Below are 24,975 nucleotides of genomic sequence, written 5' to 3' on the forward strand. Positions count from 1 at the left end.
ACATGGTCAAATAGGGATGAGAACATGGTCAAAGGGGATGAGGAACATGGTCAAAGGGATGAGGAACATGGTTAAAGGGACAAGGACAATATGGTCAAAGGGGATGAGGAACATGTGGTCAAATAGGGTGGGGAACATGGTCAAAGGGGATGAGGAACATGGTCAAAGGGTATGAGGAACATATGGTCAAAGGGATGAGGAACATGTGGTCAAAGGGGATGAGGAACATGGTCAAAGGGATGGGAACATGGTTAAAGGGACAAGGACAATATGGTCAAAGGGGATGAGGAACATGTGGTCAAATAGGGTGAGGAACATGGTCAAAGGGGATGAGGAACATGGTCAAAGGGGATGAGGAACATGGTCAAAGGGGATGAGGAACATGTGGTCAAATAGGGTGAGGGGCATGCCAAGGGGATGAGGAACATATGAGGGGATGAGGAACATATGGTCAAAGGGGATGAGGAACATGGTCAAAGGGGATGAGGAACATGTGGTCAAATAGGGTGAGGAACATATGGTCAAAGGAGATGAGGGACAGATGGTTAAATGTAATGAGGAAAAGGTGGTTAAAGCAACATAGAACAGATGGTTAAATGCAATTAGGAACTGTTCAACATGATGTCAAAGGGGATGAGGAACTTATGTTTCAGGGGATTAATGCAGGTAAAGAAAATAGTACTGAAAACAGCTTGTTGAAAGGGGTTGGTGCCAAAAGAAGTTTTGACTTCAAGTGTACTGACTGGATGGATGAAAGGAGTTAGGGTTGCTGATGGCATCAAGTGTCTTGGGTTGGGACCTGGTGGTTGAACCTAAGTGAAACAGGTGGTTGGTGGGGATTAAAAGGATAAGGAGCAGGGATGAAGGGAGTTTAAAACAGGTGGTTGGTTAGGGATTAAAGGGATAAGGAACAGTGATGAAGGGAGTTTGAAACAGGTGGTTGGTTGGTGATTAAAGGGATAAGGAGCAGTGATGAAGGGAGTTTGAAACAGGTGGTTGGTTGGTGATTAAAGGGATAAGGAGCAGGGATGAAGGGTGTTTGAAACAGGTGGTTGGTTAGGGATTAAAGGGATAAGGAGCAGTGATGAAGGAAGTTTGAAACAGGTGGTTGGTTGGTGATTAAAGGGATAAGGAACAGTGATGAAGGGTGTTTGAAACAGGTGGTTGGTTGGGGATTAAAGGGATAAGGAGCAGAGATGAAGGGTGTTTGAAACAGGTGGTTGGTTAGGATTAAAGGGATAAGGAGCAGGGATGAAGGGTGTTTGAAACAGGTGGTTGGTTAGGATTAAAGGGATAAGGTGCAGGGATAAAGGGAGTTTAAAAACAGGTGGTTGGTTGGGGATGAAAGGGATAAGGAGCAGGGATGAAAGGGATAAGGAGCAGGGATGAAGGGAGTTTGAAACAGGTGGTTGGTTAGGATTAAAGGGATAAGGAGCAGGGATGAAGGGAGTTTGAAACGGGTGGTTGGTTAGGATTAAAGGGATAAGGAGCAGGGATGAAGGGTGTTTGAAACAGGTGGTTGATTAGGATTAAAGGGATAAGGTGCAGGGATAAAGGGAGTTTAAAAACAGGTGGTTGGTTGGGGATGAAAGGGATAAGGAGCAGGGATGAAAGGGATAAGGAGCAGGGATGAAGGGAGTTTGAAACAGGTGGTTGGTTGGTGATTAAAGGGATAAGGAGCAGGGATGAAGGGGGTTTAAAACAGGTGGTTGGTTGGGGATTAAAGGGATAAGGGGCAGGGATGAAGGGAGTTTGAAACAGGTGGTTGGTGGGGATTAAAGGGATAAGGAGCAGGGATGAAGGGAGTTTGAAACAGGTGGTTGGTTGGTGATTAAAGGGATAAGGAGCTGGGATGAAGGGAGTTTGAAACAGGTGGTTGGATGGTGATTAAAGGGATAAGGAGCAGGGATGAAGGGAGTTTAAAACAGGTGGTTGGTGGGGATTAAAGGGATATGGAGCAGGGGTTAAGGGAGTTTGAAACAGGTGGTTGGTGGGGATTAACGGGACAAGCTGAAGGGGTTCAGTAGCAGGGTTTGGAGTGAGTTTAATACAGGCGGTTGGTTAGGATTAAAGGGATAAGGAGCAGCGGTTCAGTAGCAGAGTTTGGAGTGACTTTAATACAGGGGGTTGAAGGGAATGATTAGAGAAATGTAGTTGGGACCCAGCAGAGACTTGCCTCATATTACAAATAACTTTGTTTTTATCACTTCTAGTATGTTTATTTTTGTTCGTGGCTAATCATACTTATGAAATAAATATGTTGAATGTGGGAAATATGTTTTGCACTCTTTTGTTCTCTCATGTCATTTATATATAGTGAATATCAATATATGTCGTCCCTTCTTGTGTGGCCTGGGACGGCAGGGTAGCCTAGTGGTTAAAGCGTTCGTAAACTAGTTACACTGAAGACCGGGGTTTCATTCCTCACATGGGTACAGTGCGTGAAGCCCATTTCTGGTGTCCCCCGCCGTCATGTCGCTGGAATATTGCTAAAAGCGGCGTAAAACTAAACTCACCCACTTACTCTTGTACGGCCTCTGTTATGAACGGCGGTTTGTATTGTCTGAACATGTGCTCAGACAGTACAGCAATGTAGCATGTACTTTGGATTGTATTTTGTTTGTTGTTTAACGCCGCACTCAGCAATATTCCAGCTACATGGCAACGATCTGTAAATAATCAAGTCTGGACCAGACAATCCAGTGATCAACAGCATGAGCATTGATATGGGATACAGTGCCATGCCATCAAGTCAGCGAGCCTGCCGCCCAACCTGTTAGTCGCCGGATTGCTAAAGACATATTCTAACCGGGGTCAGTTTGTATGTAACTGGGCTCAGACGTAAATCTGGTTTTCATCTCCCAGATGAATACAGACATCATCAGTGCAGTTTTCAGTCTTGTAGACGTTTTGTCTGAAACTTCAACCCCAGTGGCATGCTCTGATCAAATATTGCATCTTTGACACAGTGTATGTTACAGCGAAAACAACAATCGTGCGATTCACTTCAATGACTGACTGACTGAGTTTGGTTTTACGCCGCTTTTAGCAATATTCCAGCAACATCACGGCGGGGGTACACCAGAAATGGGCTTCACACATTGTGCCCATGTGGGGATTCGAACCCCGGGTCTTCGGCGTGACGAGCCAACGCTTTAACCATTAGGCTACCCCACCGCCCCTTCACTTCAATGACCTTATGTTTGTGTTTGTGTTTCCACATTTGGGAGAACACCGATTACGACACTAGCACATCCATTATATACTCAACTGTTTTACAGAAGAACAGAATTAGAAATATCACGTTTATTTTCTCGTATGTTATTGAAATGTTTTACAAGTTTGGATGTTTATTTTAAGGGAAGCGACTTCATAATCTGCTTTTCTATCTACAGTAAACTACACTTGTAACAAACAGACGCATGTAACTAACTGTTTTGGGCTAATATATTGCTGTATATTTTATTTGAAATGCGTATAACAAACTAGGGTTATACCAACAAAAATTAGAGGTCCCTTTGAGTTTGTTATAACTGTAGTGCACTGTAGGTGGAACAAATGATCATTTAGACTAACTGTATGATTGGTGAGTACATGAGAAAGCACAAACAATGGATAACAACTTCTGGGCTTCTGCATATAATGAAGTTTAGATGTAGTTTCCTACACCGCAATTGAGAAGGCATGACTTCAACCAGTGAAATGACATATATGATATGTTGTGATCTGCGGACAATAGGTAAGGGATAGCAAGTAGCACACACGTAACTGGATGAACCCAGATATACAGCAAAGATATGCTTACAATGACTACATGTATATCTTACAAGCACACAGTTTATAGACACTAGTTAAAAACTAATTATCTAATGCTGTCAGCATGGTGTTTCATACGTTGTACAAGACTCTCAGACTCGACAGATGACATCAACCTGTGAATAGTTCCTGTCAGTTTTTCGTGTCAAAGGCATGGTTCACCGACCCAGTCATGGACCTGAGATACCCCCTGCCACGCCCCCAACTCTGTACCTCTTTCACAGTTTGGGGTAGGGGGCGCTTGTGAGTTTCTGGCAGTCCGAGCACCAGCAGCCCACCCGCCGCGGTCAGACCACCGAATATGGACAAGGGGAGGTAAGTCTTTGTCTTTGCCTGTGGAACATTCAACTATTATTCATGTTATCTCATATGTTAGAACATTCTTTATTAGATATAATCTGTATCGCTTCACAGATAAGTCGACTTCTTCAGGAGAGAAGTTCCTATTTGAAAGTCTAGGCGTGATGTGAGCTAGATTTATTGGTAGCATTGCTGGCTCAGGTAGTATATTTAGAATCACTTCTACACTTTAAGATTATACTCACCGCTAGGACCATGAATGGTGCTGCCATGCTACCAATGTTTTCAAAAAAGGAACACATTCCCAGAGCGTGGTTCCTGTAAGAGGCATAATCGAACAGTTAATAGAGAGCTGTTGGTTAGAGACATGGCAGTTTACAATCACATGCCACAGGATACCGCCAGTTAGCGTTAAAGTTTGCTGCAGTATGTCACTGGTAAATTAAAATGTGAATAATTCGTGAATCTTGATGTTAATCTAGGCTTATACTTATCCAACATCTCTGAACAGTTTATAGTGTCTTGCAAAAAAATCAGTCTGTGTGAAACCTCGTCCTCTGTATGAACTACGAAAAGTTGGATCATTATTGCACCGTCCGCCCAGATACAGCGCGGTGGATCTCTGTTCAAGACAATGCACAGCATGCATCCCAGTCTTGTATGATTTTAAGTTGCATCTAATAGTCCCATCGTTAAAATCTCCTCCAAATAAAATGTGTGCAGCTGTGAATAGAAATTATGACAACATTCATTGATGAACAAGACAACGGTACCTGACGGACGTGGGGAACATCTCTGAGGCATACAGATACACGGTTGAGTAAGATCCGGTGATGCCGAACTTCCCAATCATCACCAAGGTTGTCTTCAACCAGGATATATCACTTCCGTCAGCTAGAAACATTGCAGCAGAGTGAAAACGATGCGAGACCGCCCTGGTCCTTGACCCTTCACAAATTATAAAGTCTCTGGGTTGATGAGCGTGCCCAGTGGTTAAATCGTTGGAAAGAAAGTCACAAGGCTTGTTGGGGTGAGTGAGTTTAGTTTTTACGCCGCACTCAGAAATATTCCAGCTTTAAAGCAGCGGTCTGTAAATAAATAATCGAATCTGGACCAGACAATCCAGTGATCAACAGCATGAGCATCGATTTACTGGGATTCGATGACATGTGCCAACCACGTCAGCGAGCCTGACCACCCGATCCCGTTAGTCGCCTCTTACGACAAGCATGGGTTGCTGAAGATCAATTCTAATCCGGATATATATATCTTCACAGGCCGAAAGCTTGTTGGGGTTACATCCCCCACCTGTGTATAATGTGTGGAGGCCATGAAGACATGATATGACCTTACTATTGCACAGAGAGTGAAATTCTACCTACTGACTCGCCTACTTATCTTCGTATAATGTACATTGTACATTCGGTTGATCTAAGTCAGTCGTTCAAGGCCGACATACCGGCAGTACTTGGAACAAAGATGGCGCCAATGTTTGAGACGGCGCAGACGAGGAGGAACACACTCATGGGAATTCGCCGGCCGATACTGTGGACAAATGGAACTGTCTGAATTCTGACATCTGTATCATGCCGATATGACAGGAATAACCTCTATTGCATTTATTTATGGTCTGGGGAGTGTATGTTCATCGGCTGAGTACATTGTTGTACCTGTAATATACATAACTATCGCTGAAGGAGAACTACAGATATGTACACAAGGTACGTTTCTGTATACAAATAAGTACCCTAGCCAAAATCAAAATACAGAACCACCGCCATATAGCTGGAATATTGCTGAGTGCGGCTCAAAACTCAATTCACTCACTCACTCACTCACTCAGAATACAGAAACGTACACGGATGAACATATATATTGTTGCCATTGTCAGCATTAATTCAGTTCACTCACAGCACATGCGTGGACTCAAGGGGGCGTTCAGGTCAGTACCTGGTGAAACCACCCCTTGCAGCCGTCACTGACAACATCACCATGGGAGGAATTGCACAAATCGTCGGATTTTTGCTTGGGGAATTCTTCGCCATTCCTCCTGAAACGCGTTGGCAAGTTCTGGAAGTGTCTGAGGACGATGGTGACGTTCACGGACGCGTCGATCAAGTTCGTCCTATAGATGCTCGATCTGGTTCAGACCAGGCGATGGGTCGATGCAGGATTTGGTCGATGTAGTGATTTGCTGTAAGATTGCCTTGAACCACCACTAGCTCTGATCTACCCGTGTTGAACATGGCTACCCACACCATGACGCTTTCGTCATCAAATCTGTCCACCTGTCGAACGCAGTTAGGCGCAAAACGTTCGTGTTGACGTCAATAGACACGTTGTCTCCCATCCCTTCGTTGCAGGAGGAAACGCGAATCATCGCTGAATCAAACGCGTTCCATTAGTTCCCAAGGTTCCATGCCTGTACCCTGTTGCATCATTGGACACGTCGTTGTCGGTGTAGTCGTGTCAAGACAGGTCCAACTTTTGGTCGATATGCTCGAATTGCCACTTCTCTCAGACGATTTCTGATGTTTTGGTCGGAAATTCTTCGAAGACAAGGTACCTGTCCTGCAGTGTCCGTTGCTAAAGCAAATAGGTGACATGAGTGAAACACCCGGATGTCTCGGTCCTAAGCAGGAGTGGTCACTCTTGGTCTTCGACTTTTGGGACGATCTTGGGTCGAATTGAAGCGGGTATATCGATGCCATAATCGAGATATGGTGCTGAGGTGGACGTTGAAGTGTCTTGCAACGACAGACTGGGACTCTGTAGCATTCAATCTTGGCATTTTGGATCTTCGTTCATGTCGCAAATTTCGTAATGAAAAGATGAATTTGGTTTGGCATTTGATAGTCGACGTCTCTACTCATGTGTCCGACACATTGCACGGGCATTACGTGGAAAACCTTTTCTGCGTGCACATTTCATGTATCGTTTTCATTTTTTATGACAAACGTTTACAAACACATTTTGGGATGCGTTTGCGTGCAATACACAACAACCACGACATGATTAACTGGATTCAAACATAGAAATTGTCTCAATGACGATTGCTGTCAATATATATCGAAATGAACTGCTGAAAACGCCTATGCATTTCCTTTTTTTAAGAGTGTAGATGCATTTGACTGCGTTAGATAAGAAACAAGTATACACAGTAACAGATGCACAATACCACCTACAATCAGGCGAACGGGAACAACTAGATACGGTTGCGGGATATGGACTCGTTTAGGGTACAGTCTGTAGTACGTGTACCGACAACGACTCTTTCAGCATAACCATGAAGCAACATGAAACAAGGCGGCCTACCATCGGTTACTGGCGTATGCGATGATATACGCCGGTATCTCCACAAGAGCACTCAAGAACAGGTTCAGGAAACGATCACCGTCCAGGGTTGGCGTCAGGAATAGTACTCCAAAATACCCCAGACTGTTGGCCAAACTGAAATATAATAGCATAACTATTAATTATTGATATCATGTCACCATGTATAGGACTATAGTTAATATATTCCCGACACGGCCCTATACAACAGAGGAAGAAAAAGAATATCATATTTTGCAGTAGCTTCCATGAGAACAGATATAATACTTCAAGAACGCATACAGCGTGTTATGCTGGCTAAATGGGGCACTACAACGTTTTACGTGAAGATAGTGAAGAACGAATGTTTACTCCTTTTCTCATATTTAATTGTTTCTCGGTCAGTCACAAATATGCATATCAGTTGCATACAAAGATCACTCACAATAAAAAGAACATGATGAAACAGTAAATGTTAATCTTTGGTATGCAAAGAAGACCAAATGCTGCGAGATAGGATTCAGTAGCTTCGGGCATCACCAATCCCTCCGATTTCTCCAGCTCCGGCTTTGTCGTAGACCATTCTCGATCAAGGCCATGCTCCCGAACGCCAACTGAACCCTCCGCCGTGGAGGATGTCCCCTGGGCTACATCTTCAAGCTTGCGGCGGATATCAATAGGTAGAGCGATCTTGTTCATCTTGGCAGCACGGTGGAGCACTGACTCGGCCTCATCCACCTTTTTCTTTGAGACCAACCAGGGAACGGACTCCGATAATAACCTGATGAGAGATCATAACATTGACATGGGTAGTCATTGTTGTTATACCGGAGTCAGTAATATATATACATTAGTTTCTGTAAACACTCGCAAGGTTAGAAAAGAAATCTAACAAGAAACCTAGAACAATGTATTTATAGTGCATGGTATCTCAGTGTGCTAGCACTATAAAACCAGCTTAAGTCGGGGCTAGTGCAAGCAGCCGCACATACACATACACACGCATGCACGTCGTCATATGAGCGCAATATTCTCAAGCACGACGTTAAACCCAATTTCACCTCACCACCTTAACTAAGAAAGTGTAATTCCAAATACAACATATGTTACATTTGACCACTTTGTAAATGGCGTTGTGTTTTCGCGGATTATCATTGTCCAGGCAAACGCTAATTGTCTCACCATATGCAGCCAATACTGAGGAGGTTGGGCAGCGAGATGAGCATTTCAAGATGGCGCCAGTTTCTCACCAGGTAGCCAAATAAAGCCAGCAACATTATGCCCATAGCCCAAAAGAACTGGACACTGACAGCGGGCAAGAGACGATGTGTTGAGGCGAAGGTTTCGTTGAGTAATACAGACACACACAGAGCAATTGTCTGAAACATACAGATTATTGTAGTAATTGTCAGAAGTTCATTGAAGTAAATTTAGCTTTGGGTTTGACTTGGGTTTTCATAGCACTCCTAATTCAGATAACAATCATGATGAACCTCATTATATTCTGTCCAAGCAAAATGATGCCACCTTCGTCGATTATTGTGTTTCCACTTTGATATATCAATACTTTGTACGCTACCACAACTTTTTGAAAGAGATGTCATCAGAACCACAGTTAATGTCACTAACATAACGAATATTAGGAGCTTGATATCAACAACCAATGAAAATGGCTCTTCTGACAGAACAAATCAATAATTGAGGCCTCATCCTAATTTATTTAAAAGACTGTCACTAAAGATCTCTCGTTCTTATGTCACAAGACTGTCCATTTTTAGGGTCTTGTCAATTAGACTGGTGGTCTCAAAGCTACGGTGGCGAATGGGTCCACGGTATATATCATCATAGAATGGACATGGCAGGAGATGTCAGCAAACTGTCGCCTTCTCAGCTACCCAACATACGTTTGGGCTCCTTTTCTCTCTTTTTAAATATTTTTAAACAGTCGAAACACACATTAATCTCCAGCACTTGTTTGGCGCCCTCCAAATACAACTGTCACAACTTACCATGTTCAAGAGTCCGATGAAGAATCTGACAACTGTGTACGTGATGAGGTCTGTCACCCAGGCCAAGCCGAAGCCTAAAACAGCCTGGGCCCACAGACAGGCCAGCATGACAGTCTTCCTCCCAAACACATCAGACAGCGGGGAGAGGAACAAGGCTCCACAGGTAGTGCCTACCATGTAGATGGTAGTGGACAGCTCCACGAGGTACTCCTTGTCGCACACCAAGTTCCACTGACAACACAGACATACACCGAACATTACGACAGAGAATAACGACACGTGTACACTGGCAATATGTGTTTAAACTGGCACTCTTTGAGGCCACTGTGAGGTAACAGGGATACATCACGGCGGAGGCATCAGAAATGGGCTTCACACATTGTACACATGTGAAGAATAGAACCCGGGTCTCCAGCGTGACGAGCGACCGCTTTAACCACTTGGCTACCCCCACCGCCACTGTATGTGAGGTAACAGCTAGGGTCATCGTGGGAGTATGTTTAGCATCACTCAGGTATTGCCTTCCTTCCTGCTATAATTATATAAAACCATTGGATAATTCAGCGAGTAGTGATATCACTTAGCAAGTAGTTATATTTGCTTGACAACGATACAAGAATCTGTATCGAAACGTCGCATCACCTGAATAAAGAAGTTGTTTATCCATGAAGTTTGTCCTTATCTGATTCACCAACTTCTCAATATGCCACTCAAGGAAGGTAATATTCCTATTCTTTTGAACCCAGGAATCTTTCTCCTTGTCTACCCCACATTCGACCCGGACGATCTGTGAAGTCTTCACCATATTCTTATTCATGGGGGGAAACGTTCTGGAACCCAGTCCTGATCTGAGGGCCCACTTGCACAGAGCAATCTTAGTTACAATCAATCTTAGGGCCTTACAATCAACTTTACAATCACCATACAATTGCCCTAATCCACTTGCACAAAGCCGATCTTAGCGCGATTGTAAGACCGCATGGATTTAAGATCGCGATCTTAGCTAAGATCGCACTCTTCAACGGTGGAGGTGCGAATTTCTTAAACTCGACTCCTGTCTACAGTTGTCTGCAAGTGCGCATAGCATACTGCGCAAATAGAGAGTAATACTGGTCCCTGCACACAATACATACCTCCCTCAATCGCACTTTGCAGAATTTTCATGACAAACATTCCAAGAAATCTTCGAAGGAAACGATTACGTGGACGATAGCATATATTTTTCTACATTTTAACTGTCTTGATTTATGAATTGAGAATGTGATATTTCAACCACGGAAATACCTACCCATGTTTTATGAAAATATTGAACTGCGAAAAAATACATTCATAAATTTGGGTCTAGATTTAGTGACTTAATAATTATGAAAATTATAATAATATATCAAATATCGACAATGTTTACTTATGATATAACACCTAAATGCATGATTTGCCACTGGTTGTCAATGAGACATTGTTTAATGCACAGCTGTTTCTTTTCCTTTTTTTTTTTTTTTGTGTGTGTAAAATCAAAAATATACCCTTGAAGTATTGGTTTTCTCACAATATAACCAGAAAATGTAACAGCGTCAGGATGTAGTTATTGTAGTGACAAGAACCACAAAGCCACTGGGGTGTGAGGCGGATGGACTTTTATTACAAGAATGTAATAAACAAAAGCTTTAGCCAGGTTGGTATGACCTGAGCTCTTGCATTCAATGCATAGGTGATACTGCTGGTGTTTACGTCATCTTATATACATGGAAAAACACAGTCCAGATCACCATGATCTTGATCCTAAAGACTAAACCGCAACATGCGCGATGACAACCACATAAGATACTGACCAAGAGACTAGATGAAATTAACCTTTAAATACCTAATACCTTATACGCTTGGCTGAACAGAGAACAATAGAAATTACGCACTAGCCTGAGCAAGGGACAAGCTTTAGAAGGGATTGCAGGGAGAAAAGCATGCAGTGCAAATGAGTTTTGCTGAAATAGATTACATTTAAGATTAGATTGATGTTTAGAAGGGCTAAAGGTGTGATATAAAATGTTGAATATAAAATTATTGATAAAATGATTAGACTTGGGTTATTTAATGAGATTGTATATCTCATCATAATGACACACAACTTTAAAAGATTCACATGTTTATTATATTTACAACTATATACAATACAAAGTTGAATCTGCCACATACTTCCCCCCTCCACACAAATGACGTCCCCGTCATTTACTTGAGTGAAGAAGGTTCACAACAAACTGTGACATAGCACCACCAAATTGCTCGAACACACCTGCTGAGGCCAAGCGCTCTACTAGGTCGGATCTATCGTCCTAGTCGTTGATTGTCGTCTGGCTCATGACGTAATCCCCTGAGCGCTGCCATTCCGGTGGTCTCCTCGCACGACGTGAAGTCCTTGGTGGTGGTTTAGGTGTAGGTCTGGTTCGGACTGGAGGCGAGTCAGGAGTTCTGGCTTCTCCTGCTAGGTCCTCTGGATTCGGCTCTAACTGAAGTTCTGCTTCATCCTCAAGCATTTCTTCCTTGACAGATACATCCTCTGTGCTGGGATCGTCACTGGTCCCCGGCTGATGGCCGTCACCATCAGAAGATGCGCTGCCCATCTCCTCAGTCTTCAGATCGTCACCATCCAACTGGGAGATGGAATCCTCTTCCATAGATTGTGCGCTGACAACTGTGGAATCATCAGGCTCTGTAGGAAGTTCTACTAGAAGGCTTGAAATTGACCTTATTTCGTCCTCCTCCGACACATTAGTTTCCGTTGGTTCTGTGACTGTCCTGGCCGACCTTTTTCTTGGCTTTGGTTTAGGTGGTACAGGCTTGGTCTTCTGAGAGTCGTCTGGCAAAGATCCGATGGGTAGAAGCAGGTTCCGGTGTAGGGTCCGAGACCTTCCTTCCCCTCGTTCTTTCTTCACAACAAACACCGGGATGTCCGTGTTAGGCTGAGAAACAACGATGTACGGCTCCTCTTCCCACTTATCAGAAAGTTTGTGCTTGCCATCGAAAGCTAGGATCTTCACCAGAACATGCTCTCCAGGCTGTAATGTAGCTCCCCTGACCTTGACATCATAACCTGCCTTCTGATGTTCCTGGGAATCCTTAGATGCTCTGGTTGCAATTTTGTAGGACTCCTCCAGTCTTGTCCTTAGAGCCTGAACGTAGGAGGTCAAACTGTTATGTTCCTTGTTTAGCTCTATTCCGAAGGCAAGATCAATTGGTAGTCTGGGTTCCCTTCCGAACATGAGATAAAAAGGGGAGTAGCCTGTGGACTCATGTCTTGTGGCATTGTAGGCATGGACGAGAGGTGCAACAAATGATTTCCAGTCTTGTTTCTGTTCTGGCTTGAGGGTTCCCAACATGTTGAGCAAGGTTCTGTTGTAACGCTCGGTCATGCCGTTCCCCATAGGATGGTAGGGAGTAGTCCTTGATTGGGCGATTCCGAGTGTAGCACAGAGCTCTTTCATCATCCTGCTCATGAAGTTGGCTCCTTGGTCACTGTGGATCCTCATGGGCATACCATAATGCATCACGAAGTGCTTGTAAAATGCGTCGGCTGTGGTCTTGGCAGTTGTATTCTTAGTGGGGACAGCCAAAGCATATCTTGTAAAGTGGTCTGTGATCACTAGGATGTGCTGGAATCCACCCTTGGAAGTCTCCAACGTAAGGAAGTCCATGCAGACTAATTCCAAAGGCTGTGAGGTAGTGATGGAGACTAACGGAGCTCGGATGTTGGTTGGTGTCTTCCTCCTCAAGCATCTGTTGCAGGTTCTTATCCAGTCTTCAGTGTCCGCTTGCATTCCTGGCCAGTAGAAACGGTCCCTGAGCAGTGAGAGAGTTCTGTCACGTCCTGGGTGTCCCACGGCGTTATGAAGGCCTTGCAGTGCATCATGGATGAACCTTGATGGAAGTACAAGTTGTAATTTTGTCTCTCCATCCATGTTGATTCGCCGATGTAGGATTCCTTTTTCGAGTACAAGTGAGTTGAAGGACCTGAATAGTGATGTGTTGGCCATCGTGCTCGGAAATTCCTGTCTGTGTGGCTTCCTCTTCATCCTGACAGCTTGGATCCATGGCTTAAGAGTAGAGTCTTCGGCTTGGGCCATGCGCCAATCCCTCTCAGTCATTCCTTTCAGATCTGTTGACTTGGTGGACATCTCTTCGTCAACCGATGCTGCTGAGAGGCAGAGTGATTCCACGTAAGGCTGGGCATGAATAACTCCACAGATTGCCTTGACTGAGTCCATGGATAGCTGTTCCGAGGAAAGCTGCTGGTATTCTGGGAGCCTTGACAAAGTATCCGCATCCGTGTTCTTCAATCCCGGTCTGTAGAATATGTTGAAGTCATAGGCTCCAAGTGCTGCTAGCCATCTGTGGCCTGTGGCATCCAACTTGGCACTTGTAAGGACGTAAGTCAGCGGGTTGTTGTCTGTGAGAACAGTAAACTTCGCTCCATACAGGTAGTCGTGGAACTTCTCACATCGGCCCACTTGAGTGCAAGGAATTCAAGACGATGTGCCGAGTAGTTTCTTTCAGACTTCCCTAGTCCTCGACTTGCATAGCTGATTACCTTCTTGACACCATTCTGTTCCTGATACAGTACAGCGCCGATTCCCTTTCCACTGGCATCTGTGTGAAGTTCAAATGGTGTCCCGTAGTTAGGGTACGCTAAGACTGGCGGTGAAGTTAGCATTTCTTTTAGATGGTTGAAAGCTTGTTCTTGTTCCTCCCCCCCCAGTGCCATGGTTCCCCTGAAGGTTTCTTTGATTTCTTGGATTTCCCATGAGGCATCAGTGCTGAGAGTGGCTTGGCTATCTTGGCGAAGTCTTTTACAAATTTTCGGTAGTAGCCCGCAAAACCAAGGAACTGTCGTACGTCAGTTGGACTTGATGGTCGTGGCCAATTCAGTACTCTCTCGACCTTGTCTGGATCCGCCATAATACCTTCCTCTGAAACGATGTGGCCAAGGAACTTGATTTTCTTCTTGAAGAAGGAACACTTGTCAGGAGAGAGCTTGAGGCCAGTTTCTCTAATTCGCTGAAATACCTGCTTCAGTCTATCCAGCTGCTCTTCAAATGATGATGAGAAGATGATAATATCGTCTAGGTAGATGAGGCAGATTTTCAGGTGAAGTCCCTCAAAACACTCGTTCATGAGCCGTTGATACGTGGCTGGGCTGTTACAAAGTCCAAAGGGCATTCTGTTGTACTCATAGAAGCCTAGGGGTCCAACTGTAAAAGCAGTTCTTTCCTTATGAGTCTCTTCGATTTCCACTTGGTGATAACCGGACTTCATATCCAGCGTAGTGTAATACCGAGATCCAGAGAGTGCCTCAAACATCTCCTCAATCCTTGGAATTGCGTAGTTGTCCTTAATAGTTTGCTGGTTGAGCTGGCGAAAATCCACACATAGACGCAGTTTCCCTGTTTTCTTTCTAACTAGGACAACGTTGGATGACCATGGGGAACGTGAACGCCTGATGACACCACAGAGTAGAAGTTGGTTAAGGTGCTCCTTGACTTCTTCGTACATGGCGGGTGGTATGCGCCGGTAACGTTGCTTGAATGGGATGTCATCCTTGAGGTCAATCCTGTGTCTGACTGCTTCTGTGTGGCCTAGGTCTGTGTCGCCGGTAGAGAAGATATCCAAGTAGTCAGTGATGACTTGTCTCCCTTGTGCTAGTTCCTCACTTGAGACGGCAGACTCGTTGAAGTCCATGAGGTCAAGTACACTAGAGTCCTGAGTGGAAGCAGAGCTTGGTACATCCTCCAACTTGACAACTTGCAATTCACAGAGTATTGCGTGGCAAGGAATGCTGATAGCTCTTGTAGTGAGGTTAGATACATGTACGTCAACATGAAGCTTCTGACCACTTCCATCATATGAGACAAGTGTGGGCGTGATGTCAAGGTCATCTGGTATCTGTGATCCAGTAGTGGGATGAACTATGACATGAGTAGCATGATATGGTAGGGGCTGGTCAACATAACCTGAGATATGAATTTCCGAGTTGGCAGGGATTATCTTGCGAGCAGACTCTTGGCTCCTAACTTTACCGATAGAGTAGTTCCTCTTGGCTAATTCTTTCTCTCTTAGCACTATACTCCTGAAGGCTAAATACCAAGGTGTATGGAGATTTGCTTGCTGGAGAAACCTTGATCCAAATTTGTCCTGACACTGGTTAAGGTATATGGATAAGATGTTGGTCCCAAGTGTGATTGGTACTGTCTTGTTGTACTGGCTGTCTGGCACAACAAGTAGCATACTCTGTATCTTGGTAGATGCACTCCCAGATCCCTCTATAGCAACAACAATGACGCCACTGTAATGTAGAAGTTCTCCATCCGCGCACTCGACATGAAGAAGCTGCTTCAGTGGTTCTAGGTGAACATCAGGAAAGTTCTGTCGATAATATGCCTCAGCTATAGATGAGATCGTAGCTCCAGTGTCAAGCAAAGCCTTGGTCTTGATTCCATTAACAATAATGTTGGTTTCAGTTGGTTCGCCTACCAACTCGGACACTAACTGTTGATGGGTGTTGACCTTGTATCCTAGGCCCATGGTCCGCCCCTCCCCATAGGCCCCTGCAAGTTTCCCTGGCCCTGAAGTGGTGCACGACATCCACGCTGAATGTGACCTGGCTGTCCACATCGGAAACATCTAGGAATGTCATCCATGGCCTGAACTCCTTGGAACCATCCCGGATCTCCACGACCTGTAGGGTTGCCTCGTCCTCGACCTTGACAGAAAGGCTTGTTCCCTCTTGGCCTTGATGGGCGTGTCCAGTTCCTGGGTGGCAAGTAACCATACTCCTGACCTTGACCTTGATTATGGCCTTGACTCCATTGGTTATATTGACCTTGTTCTGTGACTTGTGGTCTCTCGTTTTTGACTTGTTCCTTGAGCTTGTTAATCTCAGTTGACATTGACTTGAGCATGCCCTTGATCTCTTGTAGTTCCGACTGCTCCTTGGTTAAAGACGACTTACTAGTTGCAGACCTCCTGGCTGTTGGTTGCCTCTGTAGCAGATCCTGTTCCAGTTGTCGTAGGTACTTGAGAAAAACTTCCAGTGATCCTCCCTGATCATATCTATGACTTGACATGTCCTTCAGGTCCAAGCGAAGCCCAGTCCACAAAGTGTCGCGAAGTAAGACATCCCTTTCCCCTGGCTTCACCTTTCCTAACATGATGGCTTGATCCAAGATGTCCTCAAGTCTACATTCCCAATGGGCAACTGATTCCTCCTCTCCTTGCCTGGCAGTATAGAACTCGGCCATGATGTTGTGTTCTGTGTGCACCATCCCGAAGACACTGTCCAGCTTGGTGATGAGAGAGTCCAATGGAGCATCCTTATCAATGTGCATGGCGACTCTTGCTGCCTTCCCACGAAGTGATTTGTGTACGGCGTCCATGACATCTTGCTCCGAATATCTTGTACAGAGACATGTGTATTCATGTTTCCACTGGTCGAAGTCGACGTCTCCTTTCCTGTCTCCCGAGAAGTATGGAAGCTGTGGCGTCTTAGCTAGCGTAACTGTGGGTGGAATAGAGGGTTTATGTTCCTGAGTCGACTTGCTAACTGATGAGATCCAGGCTAAAAGATCCTGAGGTGTATCAGCTTTGGGTTTCAAATCCAACTTCTTCAGTGACAAAACAAGTTGTTTAACCTCCTCCTCTGACATTTCCGCTTCAGCCATGTTGGAGAATAAATATGAATATACAAATGACAAACAACTGAGTAATACACGACCTAGAAAACTTGATGACTAAATGAAACACGAAATCCGCGAAAAATACACAACACGCGACACTTGATGACTGTAAATCTGTGAAGAATTTGTAACAAAACAGATTTCAAAGCACACAGTGAAGCACGCGAGAATACGTTAGATGTAGGATTTAATGAATGTTTACATTGATTTACTTAAATGGTATGGGAGTTTACCCTTAACGAATATAAGTTTAAATAAATTACATGTTTAGAGTTACCTTTAATTTGTGTTTAGATAATAAACTAATGCAGGTAAGTAAAGTGCAGGTGTACGCGCGCAGGGGCTTATAAATATGATACGCTACATAAAGAGAGAATAGCACCAAGCAATATGAAATGAAGATATGAGAAGCGAACAATGAAATACAACCCTTAATTACCTGAACAAAATAACCAAAGGGATAAATGAACGCAAAGAAAACCCTACAACAAAACCACAAAGAGAACCTACATACTAAAACACTAAACTATGAACACAACTAACTAAAACAAACTAAACCTACAGGTTTATTAAGATATGGAACTTAAAGTAAACTAAACTAAACTAAACTAATTACCGATTACTAAAGTATTACTAATTACCTAACACTAACTAATACACACTCACACACACAAACACATCGTGGTTGTATAGAGCAGATGTGTAACTGATACTAATAATTAATTTATGCAACTAAATAAAGTAACTAATCTTAACTAATGCTTAACTGAAGACAACACAAACAAATTCACAGTAGAATATAAACACTTAAATTACATAATATACTAGCTCCGGAGCAATAAACTAAAGGGGTACCCACAAGTTAATGAAATTAAGGCATCGTCATATACAAATGCAGAAATAATATTCAATACATGGATAGCATGAAATCACATTAACTGCAGCTGACCGAACTTCACAGGGAGGTCAAGGTCACACAAGTGTCCATATGTTAAGGTCACACAAGTGTCCATATGTTGAGGTCACACAAGTGTCCATATGTTGAGGTCACACACCATGATGCGTATACACACACGTCAACATGAAAACAATCTCAGAGTCTATTCACCGAACGATGATAATACATTGTGGGCGTTGTCGTCTTTGTCCATGGCTATCGTATTCGTAACTGTATCTGCTGTGGCTGACGTAGGCCGATCTTCTATGGCGGTGTCCTGTCCATGTTCCTCACTGGGGGGCTCCAAAATGTAGCAGCGTCAGGATGTAGTTATTGTAGTGACAAGAACCACAAAGCCACTGGGGTGTGAGGCGGATGGACTTTTATTACAAGAATGTAATAAACAAAAGCTTTAGCCAGGTTGGTATGACCTGAGCTCTTGCATTCAATGCATAGGTGATACTGCTGGTGTTTACGTCATCTTATATACATGGAAAAACACAGTCCAGATCACCATGATCTTGATCCTAAAGACTAAACCGCAACATGCGCGATGACAACCACATAAGATACTGACCAAGAGACTAGATGAAATTAACCTTTAAATACCTAATACCTTATACGCTTGGCTGAACAGAGAACAATAGAAATTACGCACTAGCCTGAGCAAGGGACAAGCTTTAGAAGGGATTGCAGGGAGAAAAGCATGCAGTGCAAATGAGTTTTGCTGAAATAGATTACATTTAAGATTAGATTGATGTTTAGAAGGGCTAAAGGTGTGATATAAAATGTTGAATATAAAATTATTGATAAAATGATTAGACTTGGGTTATTTAATGAGATTGTATATCTCATCATAATGACACACAACTTTAAAAGATTCACATGTTTATTATATTTACAACTATATACAATACAAAGTTGAATCTGCCACAATATGGCTACAGAAGTGTTGTAAAGAATTCATGACAGGGAAATACGAATATCAAATAATATATCGAGAGAGCAGTTGTTAAATACTCATTCACAGTATATTAATGATATGACCCTATTGCGTTGATAAATATTTTTCTAAAAGTGAAATTAAAATTGAATCTTGATTTTGCACGTTAACTTGATTACTTTAATGATTAACTAAGACAAAATCACTCCATCACCGAAAAGAAAATATCTTGAGCTCTGCGATTGGGCATGACAGACTCTACGGCAACGGCATAAGCCAGGGGAAACCACTCCCATCTTGCCCATAAACTAAAATTATCTGCTCTTGAGTTAATGAAAAAGGTCACGGCGATTGTTAATCGCACGCGGACACCATTTGCTAGTATCCTTCCTTGATTATCAAAAAAGGTATGTTGTTTCAAACTTATTCCAACATTGAATCGGTTGGGAATAGTACTTTGTGATATCGACTCGATAGTTCTGTGGTTCACTACAGCAAATAACAATGTATCCGACGTTAAATCGGTTGTGCATTCTCCGTGTTGTTGAAGTATCGAGGCGAATCATACAGTACAGTTTTATGCAATATAAAAGCACGCTGTCTCCAAACGTAAAGCTGATTATTTGCGTGAAACTTGAACACCATTTTGTCACAGACTACAATGATCTTAGCTCCTTACAATTGGTCCGGACCAATTGTAAGTTTCGATTGTAACTTACAACGATCTTAGCCTACAATCGCTTTGTGCAAGTCGATGGCGATTGTAGCCGAAGCCTAAGATCGCGATCTTAAGGATTTACAATAATTGTAGCGCTAAGATCGTTCTGTGCAAGTGGGCCCTGTTCAATTGAAGTAATTTTCAGCGCAACCAAAACCCGCCTGTCTGTGATCTCGGGGCAGTGGGATGTGAATACGGACATCGGAATGCGGACATTGAAAGTTACAAAATGAGAGTAATTAACCATCTAAATACGATAAGTCAACGATGAAAAAGGATTTCAAAGCACAAATCCTATGTTAATAACAAATATCTTTAAGACTTAAATGTTCCGTTTCCTTTGACAACTCTTCCAGCTAAACAACCACAAATTATTAGGTGTGGTTTACAGTTGACACCCACCTCAGCTAGGAATGAAGTCTCTCCTGGCAGAAAGCTGTATGTCCATCCATTCTGACAGGCAACGGTGGCATTCCCCTCCCCCGGGGTGGCGAACATCTTACACTTGTCCCACCCCCACACCCCATCCTCCTCCTTCCACGGGATGGAGAGGTTGAGCGAGGTGTTGGCGGCTGGTGTGCAGTGATGGCCAGGGTCAAAGCCCAGGTACATTGGACTGAACACATGCCACGACCCCCTCATGTACAGGAGTCCCAGACAGAGGTATGCCACCAGTTGAAAGGGCTTGTATCCCCCCAGTAGCTGCATGATGTCGTCCACCTCCATGGTGCTACCTTACCTGGAGCTTCTGACGATAAGCAGAGTGAGCGCCAAGTTTTATTACGCATTTAACTATGTCAAAACTGTGTGGCGGCGGTATGCGGGTGTGCTACTCGGCTCAACTCGGCTTTCTCCGTACACAAACAAACAAAGAAATGAAAATACTGGTTGCAGTTAAGATCAGTTTGTCTCGAACACGATGTAGTGAGTGCTTCTGTATATCGAAACAAGTACGCACACTCACCCACAAGCACGCACAATGACACTCTGTTTGTAAATGATTATTTAACATAAATCATCTGTTAATCCATCTGTCAATTTCAGTTGCCCGGGAAACGATATGATCCGGATTAACGGGTGTCACCGTCCTTACATCTGTATATATGTACATTGCTTTTTGACAATCAGAATACAATTTCCACTAGGGAATGATTCGCTGAAGTAAGGTAAGAGAATTGTCAGAAATTCTGGAACAACCGAAACACGTGTATGTGATTACACTGCTTCCTGCACGTACATGTCAAATAGAAGACGCCCTAACATCGACGACAACACGGGGCACAATGACACTTTCAATCACCCCGCTCTGCCCTGTTGAGCTCTTTCAACGCAGTACTACGGCCTGTAATTACTAAATCAAGGAAATGAGGGTATCGATGTTTGGATGTAAAATACACAAATATATGAAATGTGGTGATCTTCAGAAAATGTGGATATCTGCATAAAGCGAATCGTCATTAATCCAAACTGTTCGGATCCAAGTCAAGTCGTTGATAAGGAGCAGTGTCTCTTTGTGTTTTCACACATGTGTAAAAGTGTTACCTTGACGGAGATAGGTCTGCCTCGTAATTGTGACAGGGGTTCGAGTACAGTAAATATCCCAAACTCAATATTTCATGCAACAAAGACAACTTGTAAATCCTGTTTTAGGTTGAGAAGACAGTATGTTCGCGGTGTCACGCATGCATGCGCACGACATGTTTCAGCAGGACACACCTCTCCTGACCTTGTCTTCAACAACCACACGCAATATGTACGACATACTTGAAGTGTATGCTAATTCTGTGGCTTACTATATATAGGGCAACGGTCATGTTGACACGTGACTCCCTTGATAGCTTTATGTCGTGTCTGCCTGTATTGTATATATACGCATGTCCATGAACCTCGGCCTCATATTGGTGTGTGATGTGCCCAGTAGGCGGTGTTCCACTGTATTGCAAAATCTAGGAATTCTCGCTGAACATTTAAACATATTCCTTGCTTATTACTGCATTTTCCCATTGCTGTTAAATGCCATGAATTCCATTAACTCTTGCACAAGTAAGCGCTTAAAATTATTAATCGAATATCGAATATTTTCTTAGCATAACATATATTCACGTCAACCTACCGTTGGGAAGAAATATCCAATCCCTCTGTCTGTGTTTAGCCAGTTTAGTACGATGACTTGTAGGTGGTAATATTCTTAAATTCTGAACTGTTCGAGGTAAGGAAACCCTGTTTATCCATACTTCTGCCCAAGGCCATCTACCGAGTAGTGTTGAACTGTTCGAGGTAAGGAAACCCTGTTTATCCATACTTCTGCCCAAGGCCATCTACCGAGTAGTGTTGAACTGTTCGAGGTAAGGAAACCCTGTTTATCCATACTTCTGCCCAAGGCCATCTACCGAGTAGTGTTGAACTGTTCGAGGTAAGGAAACCCTGTTTATCCATTCTACTGCCCAAGGCCATCTACCGAGTAGTGTTGAACTGTTCGAGGTAAGGAAACCCTGTTTATCCATACTTCTGCCCAAGGCCATCTACCGAGTAGTGTTGAACTGTTCGAGGTAAGGAAACCCTGTTTATCCATACTTCTGCCCAAGGCCATCTACCGAGTAGTGTTGAACTGTTCGAGGTAAGGAAACCCTGTTTATCCATACTTCTGCCCAAGGCCATCTACCGAGTAGTGTTGAACTGTTCGAGGTAAGGAAACCCTGTTTATCCATACTTCTGCCCAAGGCCATCTACCGAGTAGTGTTGAACTGTTCGAGGTAAGGAAACCCTGTTTATCCATACTGCCCAACCATCTGCCGAGTAGTGTTGAACAAGGCTGTTTATCATACTTCTGCCCAAGGCCATCTACCGAGTAGTGTTGAACTGTTCGAGGTAAGGAAACCCTGTTTATTCATACTTCTGCCCAAGGCCATCTCTACCGAGTAGTGATGAACTGTTCGAGGTAAGGAAACCCTGTTTATCCATACTTCTGCCCAAGGCCATCTACCGAGTAGTGTTGAACTGTTCGAGGTAAGGAAACCCTGTTTATCCATACTTCTGCCCAAGGCCATCTACCGAGTAGTGTTGAACTGTTCGAGGTAAGGAAACCCTGTTTATCCATACTTCTGCCCAAGGCCATCTACCGAGTAGTGTTGAACTGTTCGAGGTAAGGAAACCCTGTTTATCCATACTTCTGCCCAAGGCCATCTACTGAGTACTGTTGAACTCGTCTCACCCTCAGTCACGAGAGCAACATTCAAATGTACAAACATTCTCGTTGCTTGGGGGTGTAAGTATTTACGTTATATACACCGATGAGAGACTGACCAAGAGCTATGTTGAGTCCACTCTCACCTCGGGAACACGTACAGTTGTGTCATTGTCAGTGACTGCATTGTGTAAACACCGAACCCTTCATTATAAAGAGTCCATTCCTATTCTATATTCACGTCAGAATGGATGGCTTATGGTGTATACCTCACCATGTCCGTGAACACCCTTTCGTTCGCCTTATTCACCGCGATGCGACATTGTGACATGCGACGCCAAGCAAAGACGGGTCATTTAATTTCATTCGCAAGAAGAATGCGATCTGGGCTGTAGGATGTTTGTCATCAAACAAATGTATTTTCCACACAGATCCTTCACGTAGGACCAGAAACTGGTATAACAGGTGGACGCGATAATACAATACTGAAGTGCCCGTTTCTGGTGTCCCCCGCCGTGATATTGCTGGAATATTGCTAAAAGCGGCGTAAAACTCAAACTCACTCACTCAATACTGAAGTCATAGAATAACCAGCCGTATTTTTTGTGGTATGACCTTACATTGTCTCATGAACAGGATATTTTGGATTACAGCATGTAAATCATGGCACTGACAGAGACTTCTTGGGTCGACGTTTTGCTCACAATACATTGGTGAACCAGCAGGTCACGAGTTTAAAAAAATCTATATACGAACGGAATGACATTTTTCCTATTTATCTTAATTTGGGGGAAGATAAAGGATTTACTGGTGCACACTAGCACCTTCCATGTTGTCTCATGTATACGGCCCTGGGTGCATTGTACAAAGCAACCTTAGCGCTACGCCAGTCATAAGTCTGTGTTAAGGTATGGGAGTTACGATCACCTTAGCGCTACGCCAGTCGTAAATCTGTGTTAAGGTATGGGAGTTACGATCACCTTAGCCCTAAGATCGCTTTGTACAACGGCGCCCTAGACCCCAAACAACAACATGGAGATTTACTAAAGTGTCCCGTTTCGATGTGGTCAGTATTGCCCAAAATAACCCGTCATATCAGCAAAACTCAGATTTCGATGATAGGGGACTGGTGGGGTCAGCTTGGGGGTAATGTGAAAAACGACTTGCGTCTGTGTAAACATGCTCCCGATGATACGCGAAAACACATTCTGTTTATATCACGCACAGACCGCGTGGAATGGATGGCTTGTCCGTGATCAGCAATGTGGACAGATACAAGTGGTTCGGTCACCTTCACCCCTCAGGGCTCTGGAGGAGTGGGGTTTTAAAAACTGCATCCTTGGAGTTTATGATGTTACCGTGAAGGATGTTACCGACGAAGGAATTGCATAGTCATCGATTAAAAACAAATCAGGACAACGTACAAAGTATTTATGTCTTTGTTATCTACCTCCTGACAGTGCATTGAGGAATGTATGTGCTTGAGAGTTTTATGACACTAAGCTGTCACGGATATAGAAATATACTCTCCCAAAAAAGAAACGCATCATGAAAATAGCAATTTCATGTAGCAATGAATTAAAACGTGATTCATTTTACAAAAGGTTTTGCTCTGTTTATGAGTCCAATGGTGTTTATGTTTTGAAACATCACAACAAAACGCATCATCCGTAAAATACCCGTATTTAACTGCATGATTTTCAATTTCGGCGTGTAGTGTCACAGAATACACAATTCACATGCAATGCACGTGAAAGTTGGGGATCAGATAGTCTCAATGATGGGTATAAACGGTTGATCGCTGTCTGTCGATTATTCACTGTATTTGGAATATTGTTGACGAACGCAAAATGCCACGTCTAAGTGAAGCCAACCGTCATATCGCCATTGGTTTGCTTGAAGCTGGCCAGTCTCAACGTGCAGTTGCCCGACGCATGAATGTTCACCAAACCACCATTTCACGGCTCTGGAAGAGATATCGCCGGCAGAATGCGGTAGCAGATGCCCCTCGTATTGGGCGACCTCGAGCGACCAC

General features: G+C 43.6%; 1 protein-coding gene and 1 long non-coding RNA gene across 2 annotated transcripts; one reads left to right on the forward strand and one right to left on the reverse strand.

Annotated features, from left to right (window-relative positions):
- Positions 1 to 15: 15 nt before the first annotated feature.
- LOC124255835 lies at positions 16 to 2,274 on the forward strand. The gene is made up of 2 exons (XR_006892776.1): positions 16 to 913; positions 2,017 to 2,274. It is a non-coding gene; the product is annotated as an uncharacterized LOC124255835 (long non-coding RNA).
- Positions 2,275 to 3,291: 1,017 nt separating this feature from the next.
- LOC124255775 (organic cation transporter protein-like) lies at positions 3,292 to 20,599 on the reverse strand. The gene is made up of 9 exons (XM_046689690.1): positions 20,159 to 20,599; positions 9,438 to 9,668; positions 8,611 to 8,807; positions 7,874 to 8,209; positions 7,432 to 7,566; positions 5,576 to 5,661; positions 4,890 to 5,010; positions 4,362 to 4,434; positions 3,292 to 4,149 (listed from the first exon to the last, which is right to left on the reverse strand). The coding sequence occupies exons 1-9, from the start codon at positions 20,480 to 20,482 to the stop codon at positions 3,949 to 3,951; spliced, it is 1,704 nt and encodes a 567-aa protein (XP_046545646.1). The 5' UTR covers positions 20,483 to 20,599; the 3' UTR covers positions 3,292 to 3,948.
- Between the last annotated feature and the right edge of the window lie 4,376 nt (positions 20,600 to 24,975).

This window comes from Haliotis rubra, unplaced genomic scaffold (genome assembly GCF_003918875.1).
Source record: "Haliotis rubra isolate DU_JTF1 unplaced genomic scaffold, ASM391887v1 Scf61, whole genome shotgun sequence".
Classification (NCBI taxonomy): domain Eukaryota; kingdom Metazoa; phylum Mollusca; class Gastropoda; order Lepetellida; family Haliotidae; genus Haliotis; species Haliotis rubra.

Excerpts from the sequence above, each read along its gene's own strand:
- LOC124255775 (XM_046689690.1), bottom strand. The coding sequence starts at position 20,482 with ATGGAGGTGGACGACATCATGCAGCTACTGGGGGGATACAAGCCCTTT. Across the intron at positions 8,210-8,610 it reads CTCAGTATTGGCTGCATATG|GTTATTATCGGAGTCCGTTC; the intron begins GTGAGACAATTA and ends ATCTCTCATCAG. Across the intron at positions 4,150-4,361 it reads CACCATTCATGGTCCTAGCG|GCAAAGACAAAGACTTACCT; the intron begins GTGAGTATAATC and ends AATGTTCCACAG.